This window comes from Schistocerca nitens, chromosome 11, assembly GCF_023898315.1.
Source record: "Schistocerca nitens isolate TAMUIC-IGC-003100 chromosome 11, iqSchNite1.1, whole genome shotgun sequence".
In the NCBI taxonomy this organism is placed as follows: domain Eukaryota; kingdom Metazoa; phylum Arthropoda; class Insecta; order Orthoptera; family Acrididae; genus Schistocerca; species Schistocerca nitens.
The window spans coordinates 111,820,199-111,841,040 of NC_064624.1; the positions used below are offsets into that span (position 1 = coordinate 111,820,199).

Below are 20,842 nucleotides of genomic sequence, written 5' to 3' on the forward strand. Positions count from 1 at the left end.
GATGACTGCACATGGTAAGCCAAATGTCTTGAAATTTTTCTCTGGAGCTGCTGTCCTACAGGTCATACATATTTCAAAAGTGGTTGTTAAATAAGGAAATTTACTAGTAGCTCGAAGTGTTAATGATGATACTCTTCAAAGTTTGGAAGTGTCCTTACCATTTGACTGTCACCGTTATAACAGCTATGAGGACAGGCAGACGTATAAATGACTCTACCTGAAGCACATACTTTGGTCTGGACTGTTCTCAGATGCCACACTTCAGGGATTAGTACCCGACCAGTCCTAGGACGTTTATTATGTATAGTAAACCGACAATATCTAAAAGGGTGCACATGAAATGTGAGGTAGTTAAATTATGTGGGTCACGTACAAGGAGGCACAATCCAGTTCAGATCATTCGGATACCTTTGAGAACGATAGTACCAGAGCTGGCCTGTACAGTGGCTCTGTAATTAAGTTTCGTGTAAGTGTCAGGCACTGTATGTACATTTTCTTCATGCTTGATTTTGAACCATCTGTTGTGTGGTATGGTGAGCAACTGCTGTGGGGAACTCAGGTGGTGCAACTGAACTTGATTACCACACTGGTAATTCATTTGTATTTACTGGACCACTACTCCTGGTGTCGGCCTGTGTTCCGCGTGTGTGTGTGAGTGTGTGTGTGCGCTGCAGTGAGCCGTCCCCAGGACACCACAAGGACATGGCTGTTCACACTGTGCCTCTCTCTCTCTGTGTGTGTGCAGCCCACCAGCCGCTACACGGCTGAGGCCCGCCACCACCACCGCCGCCGCCGCCGCCGCCGCCGCCGCCGTCGCCACTGCCGCCACCACCTCCACCACCACCACCACCAACACCGCCACAGCTGCCACCACCACCACTGCCAGCACAACCCACCAGACTCCTACTGCTGCTGCTGCACCGCCCACGACTCCTGCGCCTGATCATGCCACTGTCTCTCACTTGCGGTGAGTTCCCTCAACACACACACACACACACACACACACACACACACACACACACACACACGCGACTATTATGTGGTAGGTAAGATATAAATACCAAAAAGCGAGATGTAAATGCTCAGTATGGATTTAATGAGGTTCAGCAAAGTGAACTGGGAATGAAATCAGAACAATACAGTCAGATGAATAACGGGGATGTATCCACAGGTTTAGGAGGTTGTATCATGAGAGAGAGGTTAATTAAGAATAGGTTGGTAGGGAAAATAGTGAGTTATTGTCAACAGTTCAATGATTTATACTCATCTAACCAATGTCAGCAATAATTCAGGAACATACGCCGACGTCACACACAGAAAATCTAGTGGCAGGGAGCGACTGTGACTGCACTGAATGTGTATCTATGTCAAAAGAGATTAACGTCCAGTACTCTTGGCATATTGGAATGGTCTAGCAGGGGTCAGATAAACACATGTTTGTGAGACCATCTGGGCCGATTGGCAGGAATGAGAGAGGACTAAAAACCCAATAATTTGCCATAAAATTTCCGCTCATAACAACAAATATGCTCGTCAAGCACCAAAGAGAAGCAAATGTCGGCAGAGCTTCAGCTTCTCAGGGTGTGGACCTCTTTGGTCGCCCCACCGCAGTATGGTGCAACAGCCAGTCCCAGTAACAGCATATATGCAAAGCAGACACTCTGCCTGCTGTTGACGATGTTTCTGTCTGTCTGACCAACAAGTTTAGAGTCCTATGACCGCCGGCCGAAGTGGCCGTGCGGTTAAAGGCGCTGCAGTCAGGAACCGCAAGACCGCTACGGTCGCAGGTTCGAATCCTGCCTCGGGCATGGATGTTTGTGATCTCCTTAGGTTAGTTAGGTTTAACTAGTTCTAAGTTCTAGGGGACTAATGACCTCAGCAGTTGAGTCCCATAGTGCTCAGAGCCATTTTAACCAGTGCTATGACCGCCCAGAATCCACAATCACTTGTGTTATGCGTTCCTATCCCTGTCTTGCGCTACAGTTTGTATCCTCTACAGCTACCTCTAGTACCATTGCAGTTGACCTCTGATGACTTCACATGTAACCTGTTACGCTGACCCTTGTACTTGTCACGGTTTTCCACATATCGCTATCCTCACCTATTCTGGAGGGACGTTTCAGGGTTCCTCTGTTATGAGTTCACCTAATTTCGACATTCTCCTATAGCTCCGTATTTAGGTTGCTCCTTCTTTTTTTCCCGTAATCCACCATTCATTTTCATACAGTACTGTGTTACAAACGTACATTCAGGTGTTTCTTCCCCAATTAAAGCCTATCTTTTGTACCAGTAGCCTTGTTTTGTGAGGAATGTCCTGTTTTCGTGTGCTAGATAACTTTTTCTAAGCTCGTTTTGTCCCTCAGTGTAAATTGGCTTTGCAGGTAGCAGAATCCCTGCAATTCGTCTACTTCGTGGTCCTTAATTCTGATGTAAACTTTGCCATCAATGTTGTTTCTGCCACTTCCCAATACTTTCTTCTGTTCATTAATCCTATTTCAGTGCTCATTCGACTGTTTATTACATTCACCAACTCCAGTGATTCTTTCTCACTTTCGGTGAACACAGAAATATCGCCAGGAAAACTTATCAATGAAATACTTTTTACCCTTAGTTTTAATTAAATTCCTGGACGTTTCTTCAGTACCACCAGCGATACCTTTGTGTGCAGTCTGAACATTTGTGGAGACTACCTGCATCCCTGTCTTTCCCCATCTTTAATCAGAGCACCAATCCTTCCTGATTACTGTACATATTCTGTGTTATCTGCTGTTCCCTATGTCTTATACCTATTTTTTTAAAGTTTCGCTCATTTCCACTGTTTCACGTTGTCAAACATCATTTAAAGATATACAAATTCAATAAAGATCTCCATTTTTCTTACACATTCCTTCCATTATCAACTCGAAGGTCTGATAGGTCTCTCTCGATCCTTTACTCCAAATTTAGCGTCCTCGAACATATGCTCAGTTTTGTCTTCCATTCTTCTGCATGTTATAATTATTCTTGTCAGTAATTTGGATTCATGACCTGTTTAGCTCTCTGTGAGAAAGCTGTCGCAATATCGACCCTTGCTCGCCTCTGTAACGTCTCGATGGTGTGTTTCTGGCAGTATGTTGTTATGATCCCTGTTTCATGGATTCTACAGACAAACTTGAATTGTCATTTGAATTTCAACTTCCCTAACGATCATATAAGTTCCGAAGGAATGTTATCTAACCATTCCACCTTCCTTGTATGCAAGTTTTCCAGAGCTTTGTGAAATTATGAGGTTAATTGCCAGTCCCCACGTTCTCCAATTCTGCTTCCATCTCTTCTTCTGCCACGTCATCTGATAGTGCCTCCCACTCATAGAGGTCTTTAACGTACTGTGTTCGTCCATCTGCCCACTCCTGCATGTTTAACACAGGGATTCGTTTCGAACTCTTTGTGTAGTCATACTTGCATTTAATTTCACTGGAGGTTGTTGCCACTTATCTAAGTGCTGAATGCATCCCTCCTATGATCCTTTCCTTTTCTATTTGTTCTAGTTCTTCCTGCAGTCTTCATACTTCTACATCCCTCAAATTTCCAATTGATTTCATTTCAACACTGTGAACTCCAACTTGGTTCCTGGAGTGCCAGGGACTCGTCCTGACAGATCCACTTCATATTTTCCTATCATTTTCATCAAACATTCTGAATAGTTGTTAAATAAGGGATGGTATAGATTAGAAGATTTATGTTTACGAGTCCAGAAAGCTCGCTCCAAGCTGAAACTACAACCACTTTAACTTATTACACCACAAATTATCCAACTTGGCCATGACAGGGTCAAGGAGAGAGCTATATGAGAGCGGTTGTCCGATAGCTCGGGGGTGAAGCGTTAACCCACCAAAGGGGTGACTGTGGTAGATGTAGGCTGAAGTCTCGCTGGAAAGATTTTTTTATTTCTTCTGTGGCAGAGTTACCCTCAGGTAGATCCACAAGCAGTTAAAAAGTCCTTAGAAAACTTCTCCCGCATAAGCTTTTTTCCTGTCTTGATTCAGTGCACTGTAGGTCTAAAAGTGAAAAACTTAAGGATATGAAAACGCAGTTGCTGCTGTTTCGTCATGTACAGAGATAATTTTTATTCTTTTATGCAGAAAAAAGTGTAGAGATTTACTTGGGGCACTGAATAACTTGTTAACTTGATTTCGTTATGTGTCTGCACACACTGCTAGTTTTCCATACATACCTTCGTGGTAGTTCTCCAACGCATCTTCATTATGACTGCGGGCTGCACTTAATCACAGCCTGTTTTTGCGCAGGAAGGGCACAATATCTCGCCAACTCATGATGATTTATAGGCGTTTGTGTTATGGAAACTTTGTTTCATTGTAGAATGTTTTTCTTGTAAGGTTAACATGGTAAGTTGCAATTCATTTGTGTTAGTACAGCGTATGAGTCATTTTCTTTTTTTTTTTTTTTTTTTTTTTTTTGGTTGATTGAACACGACAGCTAAACGAACGTAAGGAATATCATTCGATATGTAGTCTCCCATATTATCTAACGCTTTCGAACTTGCATAGTATTGATTCGATTATTTCATTTTCTTAACACCTTTTTGAATGCGTTTTCTTTGGTCATTGATAAGATTTTCTTGTACCGTTTGCTTTTCTGATTGGAAGCAGTGTGTTATTCGCGACTTATGAAAAATCTTTGTGGGTGTTCATCTTTTCTAATCGGTGTTACGCTGCCTTTTGGTGATGCCAATGTACGTATCTGTAAGGAAAAGCGCTTCAAGCGAATAATATTAAAAATAAAGTTATTGAGTCATAATGTAAATAGTGTCAGGTGGTGCTAAAAAAGCGAATCACTCCTGGTGAATGAGCTTCTTCTCTACAGCACGTGTAAGACATAGATACAATAAGAAATAGATACAATAGCTACTGAAGAGTACGACTATCTGAATAAATACCTCTGCTCTCTATTTAAGATGTTAGATTTGCAGTCGGTGAGTCTGGATATTATTCGTAACAGTGCTTTGGATCAAAACATGTTAGAGAAATGCAAATGAAACTCTGGGAAATGCTTCACGTATTGTGGCCCCTGGTCAGTACTGCAGCAGACAGTGTCTTCGTGTCTTCACGCGGCAAAATCACCAAGTGATCATAGCATCAGCTGAGACAACGTATTCTCCGTCTCACTAATCTAATCCAGAATTGGCAACGTCACAGAATTCATTTGGCAACCACGTGATCATTGATTTACTTCTTGGTGTGGTTGAGATTTGGTCAATTCAGTTGATATTTTGTTGTCACTTCCGATAAATAACATGGCAGATTGTCACTTCAGGTTGAACATAGAGGTGTCAAATTGTTTCCTTGATTCCAGAAAGACCTTTCCGCACAGAACATGTAACTAATCTCATATTTTAACGATACTGAGCCTCTCTATTGACAAAGTATACCGCAGTGGGAACGCACTAGTAGTGGCTGTGACTCGCCAGCAAAATGGTGCTCGGTTGCCCTGTGTGGGGAGCGCTGCATTAGCCATAGGTTCTAGTCGCGCTAACACCCCAGTACTGCACTAGCCGTAGGTTCTAGTTGCGCTAGGAGCCCAGTACTGCATTAGCCATAGGTTCTAGTCGCGCTAGGAGCCAAGTAGCCATTCTGTCTCCTTCCTACACCTTTTCTTACAGGGTTACAGGCTTCCAGATCGAAAACCATCGAGCACGTCGTACCGCCACCACCTTAAGCCTCATCACAATTTCAGTTTACTACCCAGTTGATCCAAAGGTCAATAATTCAAGAAATTGTGAATGTGTACCCTTTTAGAAATTATGTTTTCCTCCTTATACCACACACATCTCAATTTTTTTGAATACATAATTCCATTGATTACGTGTGGCAGTGAGTAATTCCTTAGCTGTATTTCTTTCTCCAATTATGGCGCTTGTTCTTGCCCACAGAGAAAAAAATGATAATGCATGAAGTAACTGGCTCGTATCAAACTAGTGTGTGTAAAGAGACATCAATGATCCAAACTGTCTGTGAATATGCATGGCACGTGTTCCCAGGCTTCAGCTGGCTGTAATGCAGCTCGATTTCGAGAAGACTTTCTACAGGGTGAGCCACCAGTGCCTTCTGAAAACAATGGATTTTCCCCAGTGTTTTGCTGACATCACAGGTAGAATTTCGAACTGCCCTTCGAAAATCATGATTAATGGTCAGCTAACCAGGCAACTTGCGTTCACGGGTTCGGTGCGACAACATGGTCCTGTGTGGAGGGCCTCGTTCGCCACTGCCGCTGAGGCCCTGCTAGCCGCTCTGCAGAAACAGCTACGAGGGCCGCACACACACACACAGGGCCAGAACATCGTGTGTAGGGGACACGCAGGTGACGTGGGTCTCGTGGTCACCGACGAAAGCGACTCTGAGAAGACATTACAGGTACAAAACAAAGTAAACAACTACTACAGTGCGCGTCATTTACGACGGCGGCCGAGTTTAGGTTCGTTCTGCGCATCTGACGTCACAAAACACAGTCAGCCAAGAAACAGAGAACGACGTTGCCAGAGCTCGACTGCAGTGTAGAGCACGGGCGCGTGTCTTCAGTTTTAGAAACGTTCTGTCACAAATAAAGTAACTGAACAAAAGCAATGCCTTGATAGAAGACTTTATTTCATAGCAAGTTTGGAAAAAGCATTCTTTCTACCAATTGCTTTATATTCTATTAATTAATTAAACCAAACAAGCAGTAAGCCTCCTAATTCAGGCGATAGCAAGGAAAAGTGTTTGTATCATTCTCACGAACCGCTTTTTCGCAATAAAGAACAGCGGTAATTGTTTATTTCCTATTGTACTTCGACGAAACGTGAGTAATTCATAGTCATACCAACAATGTGTGGCGATATTTTGCATGTTATTTTAGAGTCCTCCAGTAGTTCTGTTCAAAGATAGGCTGTGTTAGCATAATGGTTAAGATGTTTAGCTGCTAAGCAAAAGGTTCTGAGTTAAAACCTTCTTCGATGCTTATATTTTCTTTATTTAAAAACAATATCTAAGTGTGTTACTTCCTGAATTTTATTCGTTTGAATGTAATTTTTTGAAATTTCTAGTGCTTTGTCTCTTCATTATAATCATAATAAGTTTTCGGGTTTTCTAATTTTGTCTCCAATATTTCTTTTCACAGCAATTAAAAACAATGAAAAGGCACACATACAGCATTCATGTTATCTTCTCTTCCACAGTCACTGTTTTACTATTCATATTGAGATATATTCTTTTGCGAGAGTATAAAAAGTATTATTTAGAGCAGAATTTCGGCTCGTACGTTCCCGAGCTACTTGATTGTCTGACGCAATTCTTTGCTTCGCTGCTTTGGCAACATCATCATATTCAATGTTTTCATCGACTGATCTATGTTTTGGCAAGTATTTGCTGTCCCTTGTGACAATAACAAATTGTTTGCACATTGCGCCTCACAATATTTTAGTTTCTATGTTTCATTACGCCCACAATTCAGTTTTGTGTACTTCGCCAATTTTGTTTTAATCAGAACTTTTTAGAAAAAAGCGAAATGACTCTGGTATAAATAAAACTTTTATTACAGTCGCGAAAGACGGAATATTTCTCAATATTACATACGACACCTATGTGGTACTTAAATTAAATGAGATATTGTTATACAGTAAATTTTATATGAAATTTAGGTATCTTGTCCACATTTCATTCTCTACATTGTGGCAACTAAAATCGACCCTATGGAAAGTATACTCTATGGACTCTTACCTCTGCAAACTCTTCAAAATTTCGTGCAATCGTTTACTACATTTAATGCTCCACAATAACTGCGTTGAACATCGAAACAGAATTAAGTTATTTATGGGGGGAAGGTATCAGTAAAGAAGATGTGTAAAAATCAGATTTTTGGACCAAATAGTTTTTGTGAAATCTAATGATAAGTGTGGCAAAGCAGTCGGAACACCATGTGTCTGCACAGGCGAGCAGTGCAGCGAAGACAAAATCGCGCACAGCGCGGAATGCGGGGAGCACGTCTCTGTAGCAGCGAAAGGCTTAATGCAACCGTGGTGGCTTTACTTCATGAAGTTCGCGCTCCCCCCTAAACTTAGGTTTGTAAACTATACTATACTGGGCGGGCATGCGCGAACCGCCAAGACTTGAACTATAGACACTCTGCAGAAACAGCTACGAGGGCTGCACACATGCAGACACACATATCGACAGAATATCGTGTGTAGGACATACACAGGTGATCTGGGTCTCGTGATCACCGGCGAGAGCGAGTCGCAGAAGGCGTTGCCGGTCACCAGCAAATACGAACTTGCATCAGGTGCGAAGCTAAGCAAGATAAGACCACGCAGCCTCAATGTAGGGTGCCGAATATGCGAAACACGCGAGACCTCAGTCCAAGTTCTGGCTCTGGACTACAGGTCTAATATAAATCGTACTGCTTGCCAGGGAGCTAGCTGGAGTCAAAGAACATAGCGGGAGAAGACATGACATCCAAAGGCCACACTTTGCAGATATGTACATGGTCTGTAAAGTCAACTGCGTAGCACAATTTTTACCCATACCACGTGAAACAGCAGCAAGATTTCTGTCACCTTTGAGTGATTTTCTAACTCGTGGTAATATTTTTAAGATAAAGTTTGACACGTTGACCATCTCAGGCGGAAACGGGGGGGGGGGGATTAAATCTTACCGACTTTGGGAGAAAGTCAGAAACTATATTCGTGTGTTCCACACACGACATGCGGAAGAAGACACACACGACTCTCACGTCGCACTTACCAGACGAAATTACTCCCACTGTCTCGAACCCACCCACAGATGTACGGCACGTCGACAATGGCTTTTATCATTTCGAACAATTTTGATTCCAACTCAGTTATACTCAAACCAGAGTTGGCCGTCCAATATGGTAAAAGTCAAGAACATGTGCGTGGAATCAAATGAGAAGCAAAAGCGGAAACGTGACTGTACACAAGTAGCCACACTACAGCTGGAGGGCCATCTGGACAAACGTCGGCACCCCTCACCTACCAACAAGTGTGAAAACTATTCAGTAGAGGGCAGTAAACAGGAAAGTAGCAACCAAAGTGAAACTTGAGCCAGTCCACCTGGGTGGTCGGCAGCACGTGAGAGAATTACGACCTGATAGCAGGCGAGGTTTGTACGCGCTCAAGTGAAGGACATCTGGTGAGTTATCACATAATTGTTAGCCACAGTAACACGAACTCTACTCCCAATACCTTGCCTTCCAATTTATTTTTAATCGTGGCGACGTGCCGTGTGAATAAAGGAATGCTGTAAACTGGCTAAGAGGACAAACAACGTACCACCTGCCAGCTGAGGGAAACGAGACGGGCGGGCGCTGGGTGGGTCGCCGCACGCACGCCGGGCACAAGCTGGCCACGGGGCGGCGTGTGCGTCGCTGAGGCGGAAAACTGCGAGAGGAACTTCGCAACATGTTTCAGTACATACAGTTACGTGGAACAGTGTGCAAAGTGAATAGAAAAAGGCGTAAACGCAAGAACAACATAATGACTCGCCCTTAAGCTCTTTTCTCTTAAACGGTCATCCTTACTGATTTATTTATTTTTAAAGAAACAGAAATCTAATTTAAAATAGCTCAGAAGCATATTTTGTGTTGAAGGAATCTCGGAGGAAAAGCTGATCCTCACGACAGAACACATGGTACCTTTTAGTACACTTTATTTCACTTCGTTCCGTATGTCGAAACTCCTTTTAACCAGAAGGGACTGCCCTGATTTCTGCTGTTCTGCGTTACATTCATCGTCACCCGCTGTATCAGGAATCGCAGCACGGAGCTTCCAGAGCGTGCAGTATTCGGGGATGGCAGAAGACCAACTTGCCAAACGAGCCTCGGGAACTGAGGCATTGGGCGAGTTACAAGATGTTGAGAAATAAATCGGAAAGCAAACCATCGTGAACACGGAACTTGAAAGGCGTCGCTCTCCGCTGAGTTAGTTTGTGTGCTTACATGGTCTTTCAGATGAAGTGCTAAAAATAAAAAAAAATTATACGCGAAAATAGCGCAGCGACTCGGTGACAGGTATGGGGGAGGTGTCGTGGCCAGACCTCGGAATGGTTAAAAAATTAAATGAAAGAAAAGGGGTTAAGGGCGCGAGTTTCTAGTCTGCATGTACTGGATTCGAATACCGCAACTCGCATGAATTTAAATTCGTGATAAAGGTTGCTAGTTAAAAAAAAGTTGAAATGATTCTAGCTACCTATGCTGAAGGTCTGGGCTCGATTCTCACATCCGGCAATCATTTTCATCCAACAGAAGTAGCAGCTCTGCCACACCTGGTAACCTGGAGGAGAGTCAGTATAGGTTGGCCCCTGACAGAGGAGGAAGTCATGCCGGGTCAAAACTCTGTCACCACCTTTCTTATGCTTTTTTTTTTTTTTTTGAATGAATGAGCCAATCGCTGTGCAAGGTCACAGGGGACTTGACTCTATCAGAGCCTGATATGTAGAAAATATTGGTGGTGCACTCAAATATCCCTTTTCGTCACGTTTGATCGGTTTGAAATGATGCATTTCCACTGCTTCATTGATTCCACTTGCCTGCAAAGCTATAAAGACGTTCACAAAAGACATGTCTGTGGGGTTCGAATCCTGGTATGGCACTTTAAGTTGCAACACATGGACACCAAAATACATGTGAGATATTATTACGATTTTTAATGCCTTTCTGCGCTTTATCAACAATAATGGTGGGTTCTGGATTCGACTCCCTAGTCAGACACGCAGCTTTTCGTCCTATCATGTCAGTTTCAAACATGCCACTCACAGCTACTCGTGAAAGAGGATAGTACAGTCAACGTGTCTTTCTATGTAGTTTACAACTGTGTGTCCAGGGTTCGATTGCTAGTCAGCAGAAAATTTTCATAATTGTATTTACAATAAAGACATGCGCACATTTCGCTGCTAATGAAGTAAATCATTATATAACGTCTACGCGTGACTAGAGGTCAGTGTCGATAGGTACTGGGTTTGAGTGCGCATAACACAAAACACTTTCGTCTCCTGGTCATCTCGTTGCTGGTTAAAAATAACGATTTCTAACGTTTGATTGCGCTTAGTTAACCATGCGATTAAGTGCTGCGTTCGAATCTCCGGGAAACACAAAACTTTATGGCAGATCATTTCAAGTTTGAACTTGCACACTCTTTGTTACTTGTGACTGAAACCATACGTGAGATGTTTCGTCTTTACTTGCTGGATTGCATTCCCGGATAATAGCGCAGTGATAAAAGTTTCGTCGTGTCACTTAAAGGTGGAAGCTGCTTTCTGAAGTTTCATTTATTGCAATAAATTTGAATTTGGAAGCTTAATGGCTGTGTAATCTCGAATAACACGTTTTCTGGTATTTGCATTATCGAATTATTAATTTGCATCTAAACTGATGGTCGCACAGAGCAGTTGCCCTTGTGGCCTCATGCAGTGAACATTTTGCATAGGCAAAGACTGTACCGAAAGCAGAGCAGAGGAAGAATGTTACGTGGACTGATTACAAATCAGGCGAAACACAATTCAGATCTTTCCATAAAGTTTCTGGCGTGCAGCCGCATAAATTCAGCCTCTTCTCCTAATATTTCGGCCGAACACCGTCCCGCCATCTCCAGAGTGAGCTGTGGTGACTGACGCTGCCGCACTGGGTCCGTCCTTTTAAACCCGAGGACCGAACCACTGAATTTATGCAGCTGCACGCCAGAAACTTTATGGAACAGTCCTTACGCCGCAAAAACATTAAGATGGACGACATCTGAGATCGTTCAGATGATTTTGAGCATGATAGCACATGTTAAATACATGTGCGTATGCTATGAGGCCATAAAATGTCACACACAGACACAGTCACACACACACACACGCACACACACACACACACACACAGTTTTTTTATGGGGGTGGTGTTGCCGATTTGGTGTTTGTTATCTCTCACATGTTTTGAATAAATTGCTGTCTGTGTGTCAGAAAGTTTCGGTGTTTGGTGAGGCTGAATGAAGAAAACTGCCGGTAACTGCAGTGAAATTTTTTTGCCTGCATACCAGGAAAGTGTCTGTTTGAAAACCAGGAGATGGGATTCTTCTTGTGTGTGACGTCTGGCAGTGAAGCTGCAGACGGAGACCAGTATTAGCTGCAAGAAGCCTGTTCTGTAGTGGAGATGAGAGACTGGTTAGGTGTAGCGTGCCGAAAGGAGCTGACTTGCAGGAATGAGTGTGACAAAATGTGGTAATGAAATTCTTTCAGAGGTTGTATAATGCTATTTGTAATGGACGATGAATGAAGATTTTCTTATGAGGGGGATAGAACAGATGTACTGTAATTTAATACTCACACACAATTGCGCACTGTTTTGTACTGTAGGAGGGGGAATACGATATATTTGTTTCAGGACAGATTTGTATTCGCAACAGTTGTTTCCTCGTGTGGCTGTTTTCCCCATTCTGTGTGTTGTGTGTTTGTAGCAGAGAGTGGCAGTTTGTGTGTTTTGTGCAGGAGCCTCTCTGCAGAGGAGCGGGGATGGAGGCTGGTCGAGGCGGTTAAGCAGGGGGCAGTGGGGGAGCTGAGGGCGCTGATCGCCGCAGGGGCCGACGTGGGGGTGAGGGGCGGGTGGAGGGGGTGGACCGGCCTGCACTGGGCAGCACGCAGGGGAGACGTCGAGGCGGTGAGGCTGCTGGTGGTGGCGGGGGCTGCGGTGGACGCCAGGGATGGCGGTGGGTGGACGCCGCTGCATGTTGCGGCAGCCAGGGGCCACGCAGAAGTGGCGGCAGTGCTGCTCGATGCAGGGGCCGACAGGGGGGCCACAACTGGTGGTGGGCGGACAGCGCTGGACATCGCCAGGCAGTGCAACCACAGGCGGCTGGTGGAGATGCTGTCATGAGGCAGACAGTCCAGCGAACTCTGTGCAAAAAAAGCGAACTGAAACAATTTGTAGGAGAGCAATATTCATAACTTTTTAAATAAAGATGCAAAAAACTCAATACTATTATGACTCACTAATTTCAGCCCTCCTCAAGTAACATACAGCACACACATATTCTAAGGAACGTTGTAGCAAAACCCAGACAACACCACATAACAGAAAAATAATTCATGTAACAACGGACAATCCTTCTCTCAATAAAAATGTCTCGAGTACACTTCCAGACTAAACTTGGCAAAAGTCAACAGTTCACTGCTCTATAATATCTGATCGCTGAAAAGTATTTCATACCAGTCTACAAGGTGCTACATCAGACTATTCTAATTTGCAACATACCGAGATTAACGCTATATCAGTTCTATCACCAGAATTTTCGCTCCTGATATCAGACTCAATTTACTTCTCCACAGCCGGCCGCGGTGGTGTAGCGGTTCTGGCGCTGCAGTCCGGAACCGCGGGACTGCTACGGTCGCAGGTTCGAATCCTGCCTCGGGCATGGGTGTGTGTGATGTCCTTAGGTTAGTTAGGTTTAAGTAGTTCTAAGTTCTAGGGGACTTATGACCTAAGATGAGTCCCATAGTGCTCAGAGCCATTTGAACCATTTTGAACTTCTCCACATTCAGCAAACGTTCTACTCTACCGTACCTGTTGTGTTTAATAACAATGAGATATTAGTAGCAGTATTCACACTACATAATGCGACTATCATCTGGAACCATACAGTCAGTCTACATTTAACTAAACACAATCAGACCACAACATGAGACGCATACAAAATGTGAAAGAAATCCTCTCTATCTGCTATTGTTATCTGTACTTGACGTAAAAGATTGCAACAAGCAAAGTAATTCTAGTTGTATTCGAGACAGAACACTGAGCCCTAGTTTCAGCACACGACAGCAATTTCACAACGACGCACACGAGTCTCCACACTCATCGGTCACAACGGCACAGCTGAGACGGTGACGCAAGTCGTGCAACTACAGGTAATAAAATTACACTTACTTTCACTCGCACATCGAGTAAGTAAGTGTAGTGGAGAGTGCACGCCTGTCAACTCGGTTGCTGTCACCTCACTTCATTCCCTGTGGCCGCAGCTGACGCAGCTCGCCGCTCCCTGCCAGTCCGTGGCTCCTGCCACAACTGTCAGCCGCCTCTCTGCTTGTGAGGCGCCAGCAGGCAAACGGCAGAACAGTCCGTGAGGCCGTCACTCACACTTCACTCACAGAGTACTGACAAGGCGCAGAAGAAATGCTCACACACAACATTGCCTTCACAAATCTTTTCAACAGTAAAATGTCTTCTCCGAGACCTTCGTTGTTCACGTCTACACTGTAGCAAGATTCGTCGTTTCCCACAAGCTCTTGGACCGGAGAATCGTTTTCGCTTACGTAGTTCCACGGGAAACGGAATGTCTCCGTGTTGCATGTGGCTGCACGCGGTACAGTCAAGTTCCCTACAGCTGTGTAATAACGTGTCAAACATTTAGTTGAAAACTGTTCCTCGAGCTATAGTTTAAATCGTCCCCTGCTGCTTTATCAACAAAGCGTTTTCTTCTGCCTCCCCGTTTCTCTCAGTCATCAATCATTACATTCAGTTCAGGTGATATTCCAATATTTTCTGCTACTTCGCAACTTCCTGCGTAAATAGGATCCCAACATTTCTCAGCTGATTTAATTCTTCCGCGAGACTCTTGTTAATACTACTTGAAACATATGTTTCTCCGGTTTGAAGTACTACTTTACGTATGTTTATTGCAGCTAATAATTTCAAATACTTCTGAATGCTGCTTAGTTCAATGTGTTGCTCCCGCAGTCCAAGTTATTAGCAATTTCAACCGTCCATTGTAATCCTGGCAAATTCTCGGCAAATTGATGCCGATATTTTCTTTTAAAACTTTCCGTAGCTGCCACTTTAATTTTAAATGAGTTTCTTAGAAACAGCAGTTGTACTGGAGACAGAGGAGAAACGACATGGGGAAGTATTGCAGTTAACTCCAGTGCTTCTTTTTGCCGCGTCTTCCCCACATGTGGCACATGTAAACTGACGTTTCGTTGCTCTCTGTGCAACCATGACTTCCATATGAGACACAATCTTACACACCGCCGTGATATTAAACGCTATTTGTGGAGGTAACAGAGAGCCATGTTATGCATCTCGCCGAAAATTCGGGACGGGCCTGACGCCCTCCACCTGGTGTTGCCTGCTACTGCGGCTCACTGGAACGGCACAGCACGCTACAGCAGAGGGGAAACAGCCCAGAACTCCGTCCCCTTTCCTCGTATCGTCAAACACGCCGGTATTCACTGCTCATATCGCTCAATAACCGGACGCCAAATAGTATGAAACGTGTTCCTGTTTAAACTCGTGTATGTAAATGTCTGGTTGGTACCTGAGAAATTGGTAAAATTTATTTTGATATGTAAATAGGTTAATCTCAGAACAGGGCAGCAGAACTGTTTTAAAATTAAATTTTGATCGGAAGTATGTGAAGCACACACTACACGATGCGAAATCCATACTAGCCAGCACGTCAAAAAATTCGCCTGCGAGAGAGCATGGCGTTTTCAATGAAATTTACAAATGCTATTTGATTGCAAACAAATGACTCAGCTTAAAATGTTGGCCCTGAATGTTGTTAATGTTTATCTTCAGCCTCGCAAAGAATCACTGTACCAGCAGTTTTACGGTAATTACAGAGCAAATGAACACAAAATTTTACGCATCCAACTTTGTGTTAAAACTGTTTCGAAACTCACAAGGTAACACCTGTCTCAGATCATCTACCGATTTGAAACCTCTGAAATGATGTACTTCCACAGATATATCCTGACAATTACACTATCTGACAGTGGGCAATGGTAATTAAATATGTTGGCCTACCTCTGAGAACGGAAGGTTCGTTTCTTCTGCAACCTATTTACTATTAATATAATGACAGAACTGTCAAAAACGAAAAAAGAGGAACTGAAGTTAATGACTGACAAATGAGAAAAAGGTTCCAAATATAACTACGCTTCAGTAAGCCACAACAGCAACACACCCTTTCATGAATTACTCACAACCACACATGTCAGCACACTCACTGGTGCGACGCGCTTACATACTACGTAAAATACTTAAAACGACTCACCACGCAGGAACTGGAGAATTTATTGTGATTTCGCGCGCTGCGTTGATAGCTACAGTGCTGTGCTATAATGCAAAACACATTGTCCACCTTGGCACCGTGATTGTTTACATCGTTTCATATTTGAAATATTTTGTGGTATGTTATTAGTTTTGGGGTAATTTCTACATTTCGTGTTTTTACTGATACGTCTGTGGTCGACAGCCTCCAGCTGTTCCAGCACAATATGTCTCCAGAACAGTCTGAATGCAGTGCTGCACGACCCAGACTGTACATGAGAAAATCATTACGAAATATTATCAGCCCTGTATATGTTTACTTACAGCTGCACAGTAAAGGCTGATATTAGGAAAAATACTTTGTTTTTCTCGCATCTCCAGTTATAGAACAGTTCTTACAGGTAGCGACAATCTATAGGAGACTAGAGAACAATCAGGTGAAGAAAGGTTCAACCGTAATTTCGTAACTGTAATGTAATTCAAATGACGCAACGGATATCTAATTGTGCAAAATATGTCTTAGATCTGAAGTGGAAAAATAAACATAATCGGTGTTGAGCGCACCGCCATCGAAGAAAATGGAAAAATCTACAAAGTAATGGAGCTAAATAACTACAAATATTCCAGAGTTTAGTTTTAGACCTCTTTCCTTTGGCAGATTCTTAAAATACAACGTTGTGTGTATGTCTGTTTCCACCTCTGCAACTGAATGAAGCGCAGAAAACTGGAGGTTGTCCCATAACGAAACTGCGGAACATCATTTCTCAGCGGTTCTATAATTACGTGTTTTGTGATGCTAAATCCAAATTTCGTGTTTGGTGCATTGTAGGAGATCGGCTTCACAACGAAAGATCCAGAAAGCCTCAAAATTTTCACTCTCTTCTCAGATTTTCGTCCGTTTCAAGAAGACTATGCGTTTTTCGAAGTTGAAACCCGGCACAAAATTACAGTAGCCAAACTCTTCTACAAAACGCACCAATCAGGTCTGATTTTCTGACAGCGAGCGGTGACGGCGATAGAGCGCGCTGAAGAACGGCGACTGCCGAAAATTCGGAACGCTCCTTTAACGCCCTTCGTCTGTTGTTCTCTGGTATTACGGCGCACTGCAACGGTACGGCACGCTTCAGCAGAGGGGAAACAGCCCAGAACTCCATTTGCGTTCTTTCCATCACCAAACACAACGGCATTCACCGCATATATGTTGTGATAAAAGTAAAGTGATATCTTTTGAAACGTGTTCGTATTTATTTAAACTCGTCTTTTAAAGTGTGTCTGGTATCTGAGTAATTGTTGAAATTTGATACAGAAATACGTAAATCTCAATACAGTGCAGCAGAACTGTATAAAAATGTATGTGAAGGACACGCTACACGATGCGAAATTCCCTCTAGCCAGTTCATCAAACAATTTGCTTGCGAGAGAGCATGCCGTTTTGAATGTAATTTATATACGCTACTTGTCTGCAAAACTAATGACTCACATTAAAATGTTGGCCCTGGATACTGTTAATCCTTATCTTTAGACATGGAAACAATGACTGTACCAGAACTGCTTTTGTATTTATAATGCAAATGAACATAAAATTTAACGCATCTGAGTTTGTGTCAAACTGCTTAAAAATTGACAAATAACAGCTTTCTGAAACAATTTACCGATCCGAAAAGTCTGAAATGATGTGATATCTTCACAGATGCATTCTGGTGTGTGGCGGAGGATACTCTGAGTACCACAGGTGTTTCAGCCTTTTCCTGTTCCATTCGCCAATGTGTTGTAGTCTCATCAAAAAGTTTGAAATCGAGTGAAAAACTTTACGCCCGCTAGAGTTAACAGCTTTCATATGTTTCATCTCAAAGTATCAGTTCCACTTACGATTATGAGAAGTGTCGAGCGCATCCTTCACGTACTTCCGTTCAAAATTTAGTTTTTATACAGTACTGTTGAACTGTATTGAGATTATGAAATTGCATTGTCCTCCTTTTCCAAAAAGCTCCTTTACAACTGTAGTGGGCAAGGTTCATTCTCACGCTAGGCTTACTGTAACTGAGGAACCAATCGAGAACGGAGCTGAAATTCTGCCGTTTCTATTGACATGCTTTCCAGGTGTGAATGATTTTGGAACGGAGGACTCTAGAATATTCGGTAAGTAAAAGGTCGTGCCAGGTTAGTCCTCAGGGACTACTCGTCTGTTAAGAGCTCTGTCTGGTTTTTCGTCCTTTGGCGACAGACCGACGTTGGGCGGCCCTCCCAGAATCCGCGCAACGCGTGACACGTTTATTGCAACCGATCCAGCGCCGTCACGCATGCAGCACGCTATAATCTGGAGAACTTGGCCTTGAATTGTTCTCACTGTCTCAACATGGTATTAGTTAACTGCATGAGCGTCTACGGAAAGTTCTCAGAAGTAATCTCGCTTAAAAGCGGTAACAATGTCCACACAGTAGTAGGGACAGAAAGCTGAGTGAAACCCAAAGTCAGTAGTAACGAGATTCTAAATTCCGGTCGCAACGTAGGTCGTAAATAGAGGTCGACCGCTGGTGTCTAAAGTAGTGAAAAGTAGGATTACATTAGAGAGATCAGTGGAGATCCCGAAAGTAAAATAATTTGTGTCAAGCCAAGCATTAAAGTTGGATCAAACGTGGTAATGGAACGTTTCTATAGACTCAGCAGCAACAATGGCGGAACAGTTTGAGGGGAACCTGGAGAATATTTCGCGTGAATTTGCTGGCCATGTTACAGTTTTAGGTGGAAACTTTATGTTGTCATGTATACAGGGAGACTCAGGTGGCTAAAACTGGTGGTAGGTCCAGAAAATCATAATAAATTGATCCAAGTGCTTTACCCAAAAAGTACCTCGAGCCATTAATCTGAGAACCGACTGGTGAACGTAACATCTTAGACCTGCCGGTAACAAAGAGACCCGAACTTTTCGAATCTGTTGGGGTAGAACAGGGAATCGTGGATCACAAGGCCGTTAGAGAGTCACTGAAGACGACTGTAAACAGGAATACAAAGAAAGGTGGGAAGATCGTTCTGCCTAGCAAGAGCGACAAGAAACAGGCTTCAGACTACCTGAGCAGTCAGCACCAAAATTTCCTCTGCAGCACAAACAGCGTGGGTGTCAGTGGAAAGAGTTGAAGAGCATCGTACAGTACGCTGTAGGATCACAGCGATGAGTTTAAGGCCACTGATTTCCATACATTTGCGCCTCGGCGCACGCCAGAACACGAGAGAACAGTACAGAAATGGCAGAGATCCGAATGTCAACAATGGAACTCGAGCCAAAGAAAGAGTTCTTTGTGGGAAGCGATCCACACCTGTAACTTGCTGCGTTACTCTCTACGTGACGAAAACCTGCGTTAACATTCGGTCTGGTGGTTTAGGCAAAAGTGCTTACGGCACTTTCATCCACGTACAAGTATAGTCTGTCTGTAAACTCAAGAGCGAGCAGCGCTTTTGGTGGGGGAAGCGGCCTTTCCCGGAAGAACGCTGCCACCGGCCTACAGGGGCACCCAAAATGTATTGCCCGTTACCTGTCTAGCGGTGTACATCGGCGTGCAGTGATTTACGTCGTTTCTGTTCGTGGGATCTTAGTTGCCAGTGTCTGTCAGTTAACTCTGTATACTTAATGATATACTTCGATATCCGGGAGTGATGGATAATCGTCTAGCATTGCAAGAAAATGTGCAGAATATGAGGAAGAGGAGGTATTTGCGGAGTAACGAGCGTTCGATCGTCTCTAATGTTATTACATCGTGTATTAAAGAGGCGGCCAAAGAAGAACTGTTGTCTAATATTACCAGTCCCAACCAAAGGGCTGCAATTTATGCAAACGTCAGCCTCATCCAATAGGACGCATAAGGAACGCACGCGAAAATAAGCCGCATAGTTTAATGGAATCGCCATGAAGGAAAACTAATAATCTTGGGTGGAAACCGATCGTTATAAACCGTTTCAAAATCACGTAACACCTTTGATGCTTATGGGACACTAAATCTCTATCTCGGTCACTATTCACCTGATTCTGAGACATATTGCTTCAAATACGTGCTCAATAGCTTTTCTAAAAACTGTTGAAATTTTCTTCAAAACATGTACATCGATTCTGGATTTCTAAGCAAAAAGCTTGACATACGAGGTGCGTTCACAGATTTATTTTTTGCTAAGAACTTTATTTGTTAATCTACAGCAATGTTATCATCTTCAAAATATTCCCCATTACATACTATACACTTGCGCCAGTGCTTTTTCCACTTCCCGAAGTTATTTAGGAACTGTTTCTTCGGGTTAGCTTATAAGTCTCTTAACTGTGCATTTTTAATCTCATCCATGCTTGTAAAACTGCTGTCCTTTAAGGCCTGCTTTGAAATGTTTACACCGCTTGTGTGCCCTTGGTTCACTCATATACAGACTCATCAAAAGCAATATTTAACATTTCTAAAAATTTCATACACTTCATTCCATTCCTATAACAAATAATCCTTGATGCTACCAAAACACATGTAACCTTTTTGACAGCTGACAAAAGAGTAAATACCCAATATGCATAACATTGTGTACATACTTTTGAGACATGTTTACGAAGACAGTGACAAGAAAGTAGTGCAAATAGGACTAGTACAATACTCAAAATTATAAATTTCTGCTTACCTATTAAACACTCTTTGTGTTGCAAGTCCTTCAAAAAAAACTTCTACCTTTTAGTAGAAACACAAAGTAAGAACAAGCCTTAAATTTTACAGATTGATTGCATTATATGGGGTTCGTTTTACGA

The 20,842-nt window shown here is 43.1% G+C and overlaps 1 protein-coding gene across 1 annotated transcript in view; it reads left to right on the top strand.

Moving 5' to 3' along the window:
• LOC126212679 (poly [ADP-ribose] polymerase tankyrase-1-like) overlaps positions 1-13,000 on the top strand; it is a 30,472-nt gene extending 17,472 nt beyond the window's left edge. Inside the window, exons 4-5 of the mRNA XM_049940098.1 lie at positions 746-967; positions 12,516-13,000. Coding sequence (XP_049796055.1) covers positions 746-967; positions 12,516-12,900 — 607 coding nt within the window. The 3' untranslated portion in view covers positions 12,901-13,000. The remainder of the gene's footprint in view (positions 1-745; positions 968-12,515) is intronic.
• The last annotated feature ends 7,842 nt before the right edge of the window (positions 13,001-20,842 follow it).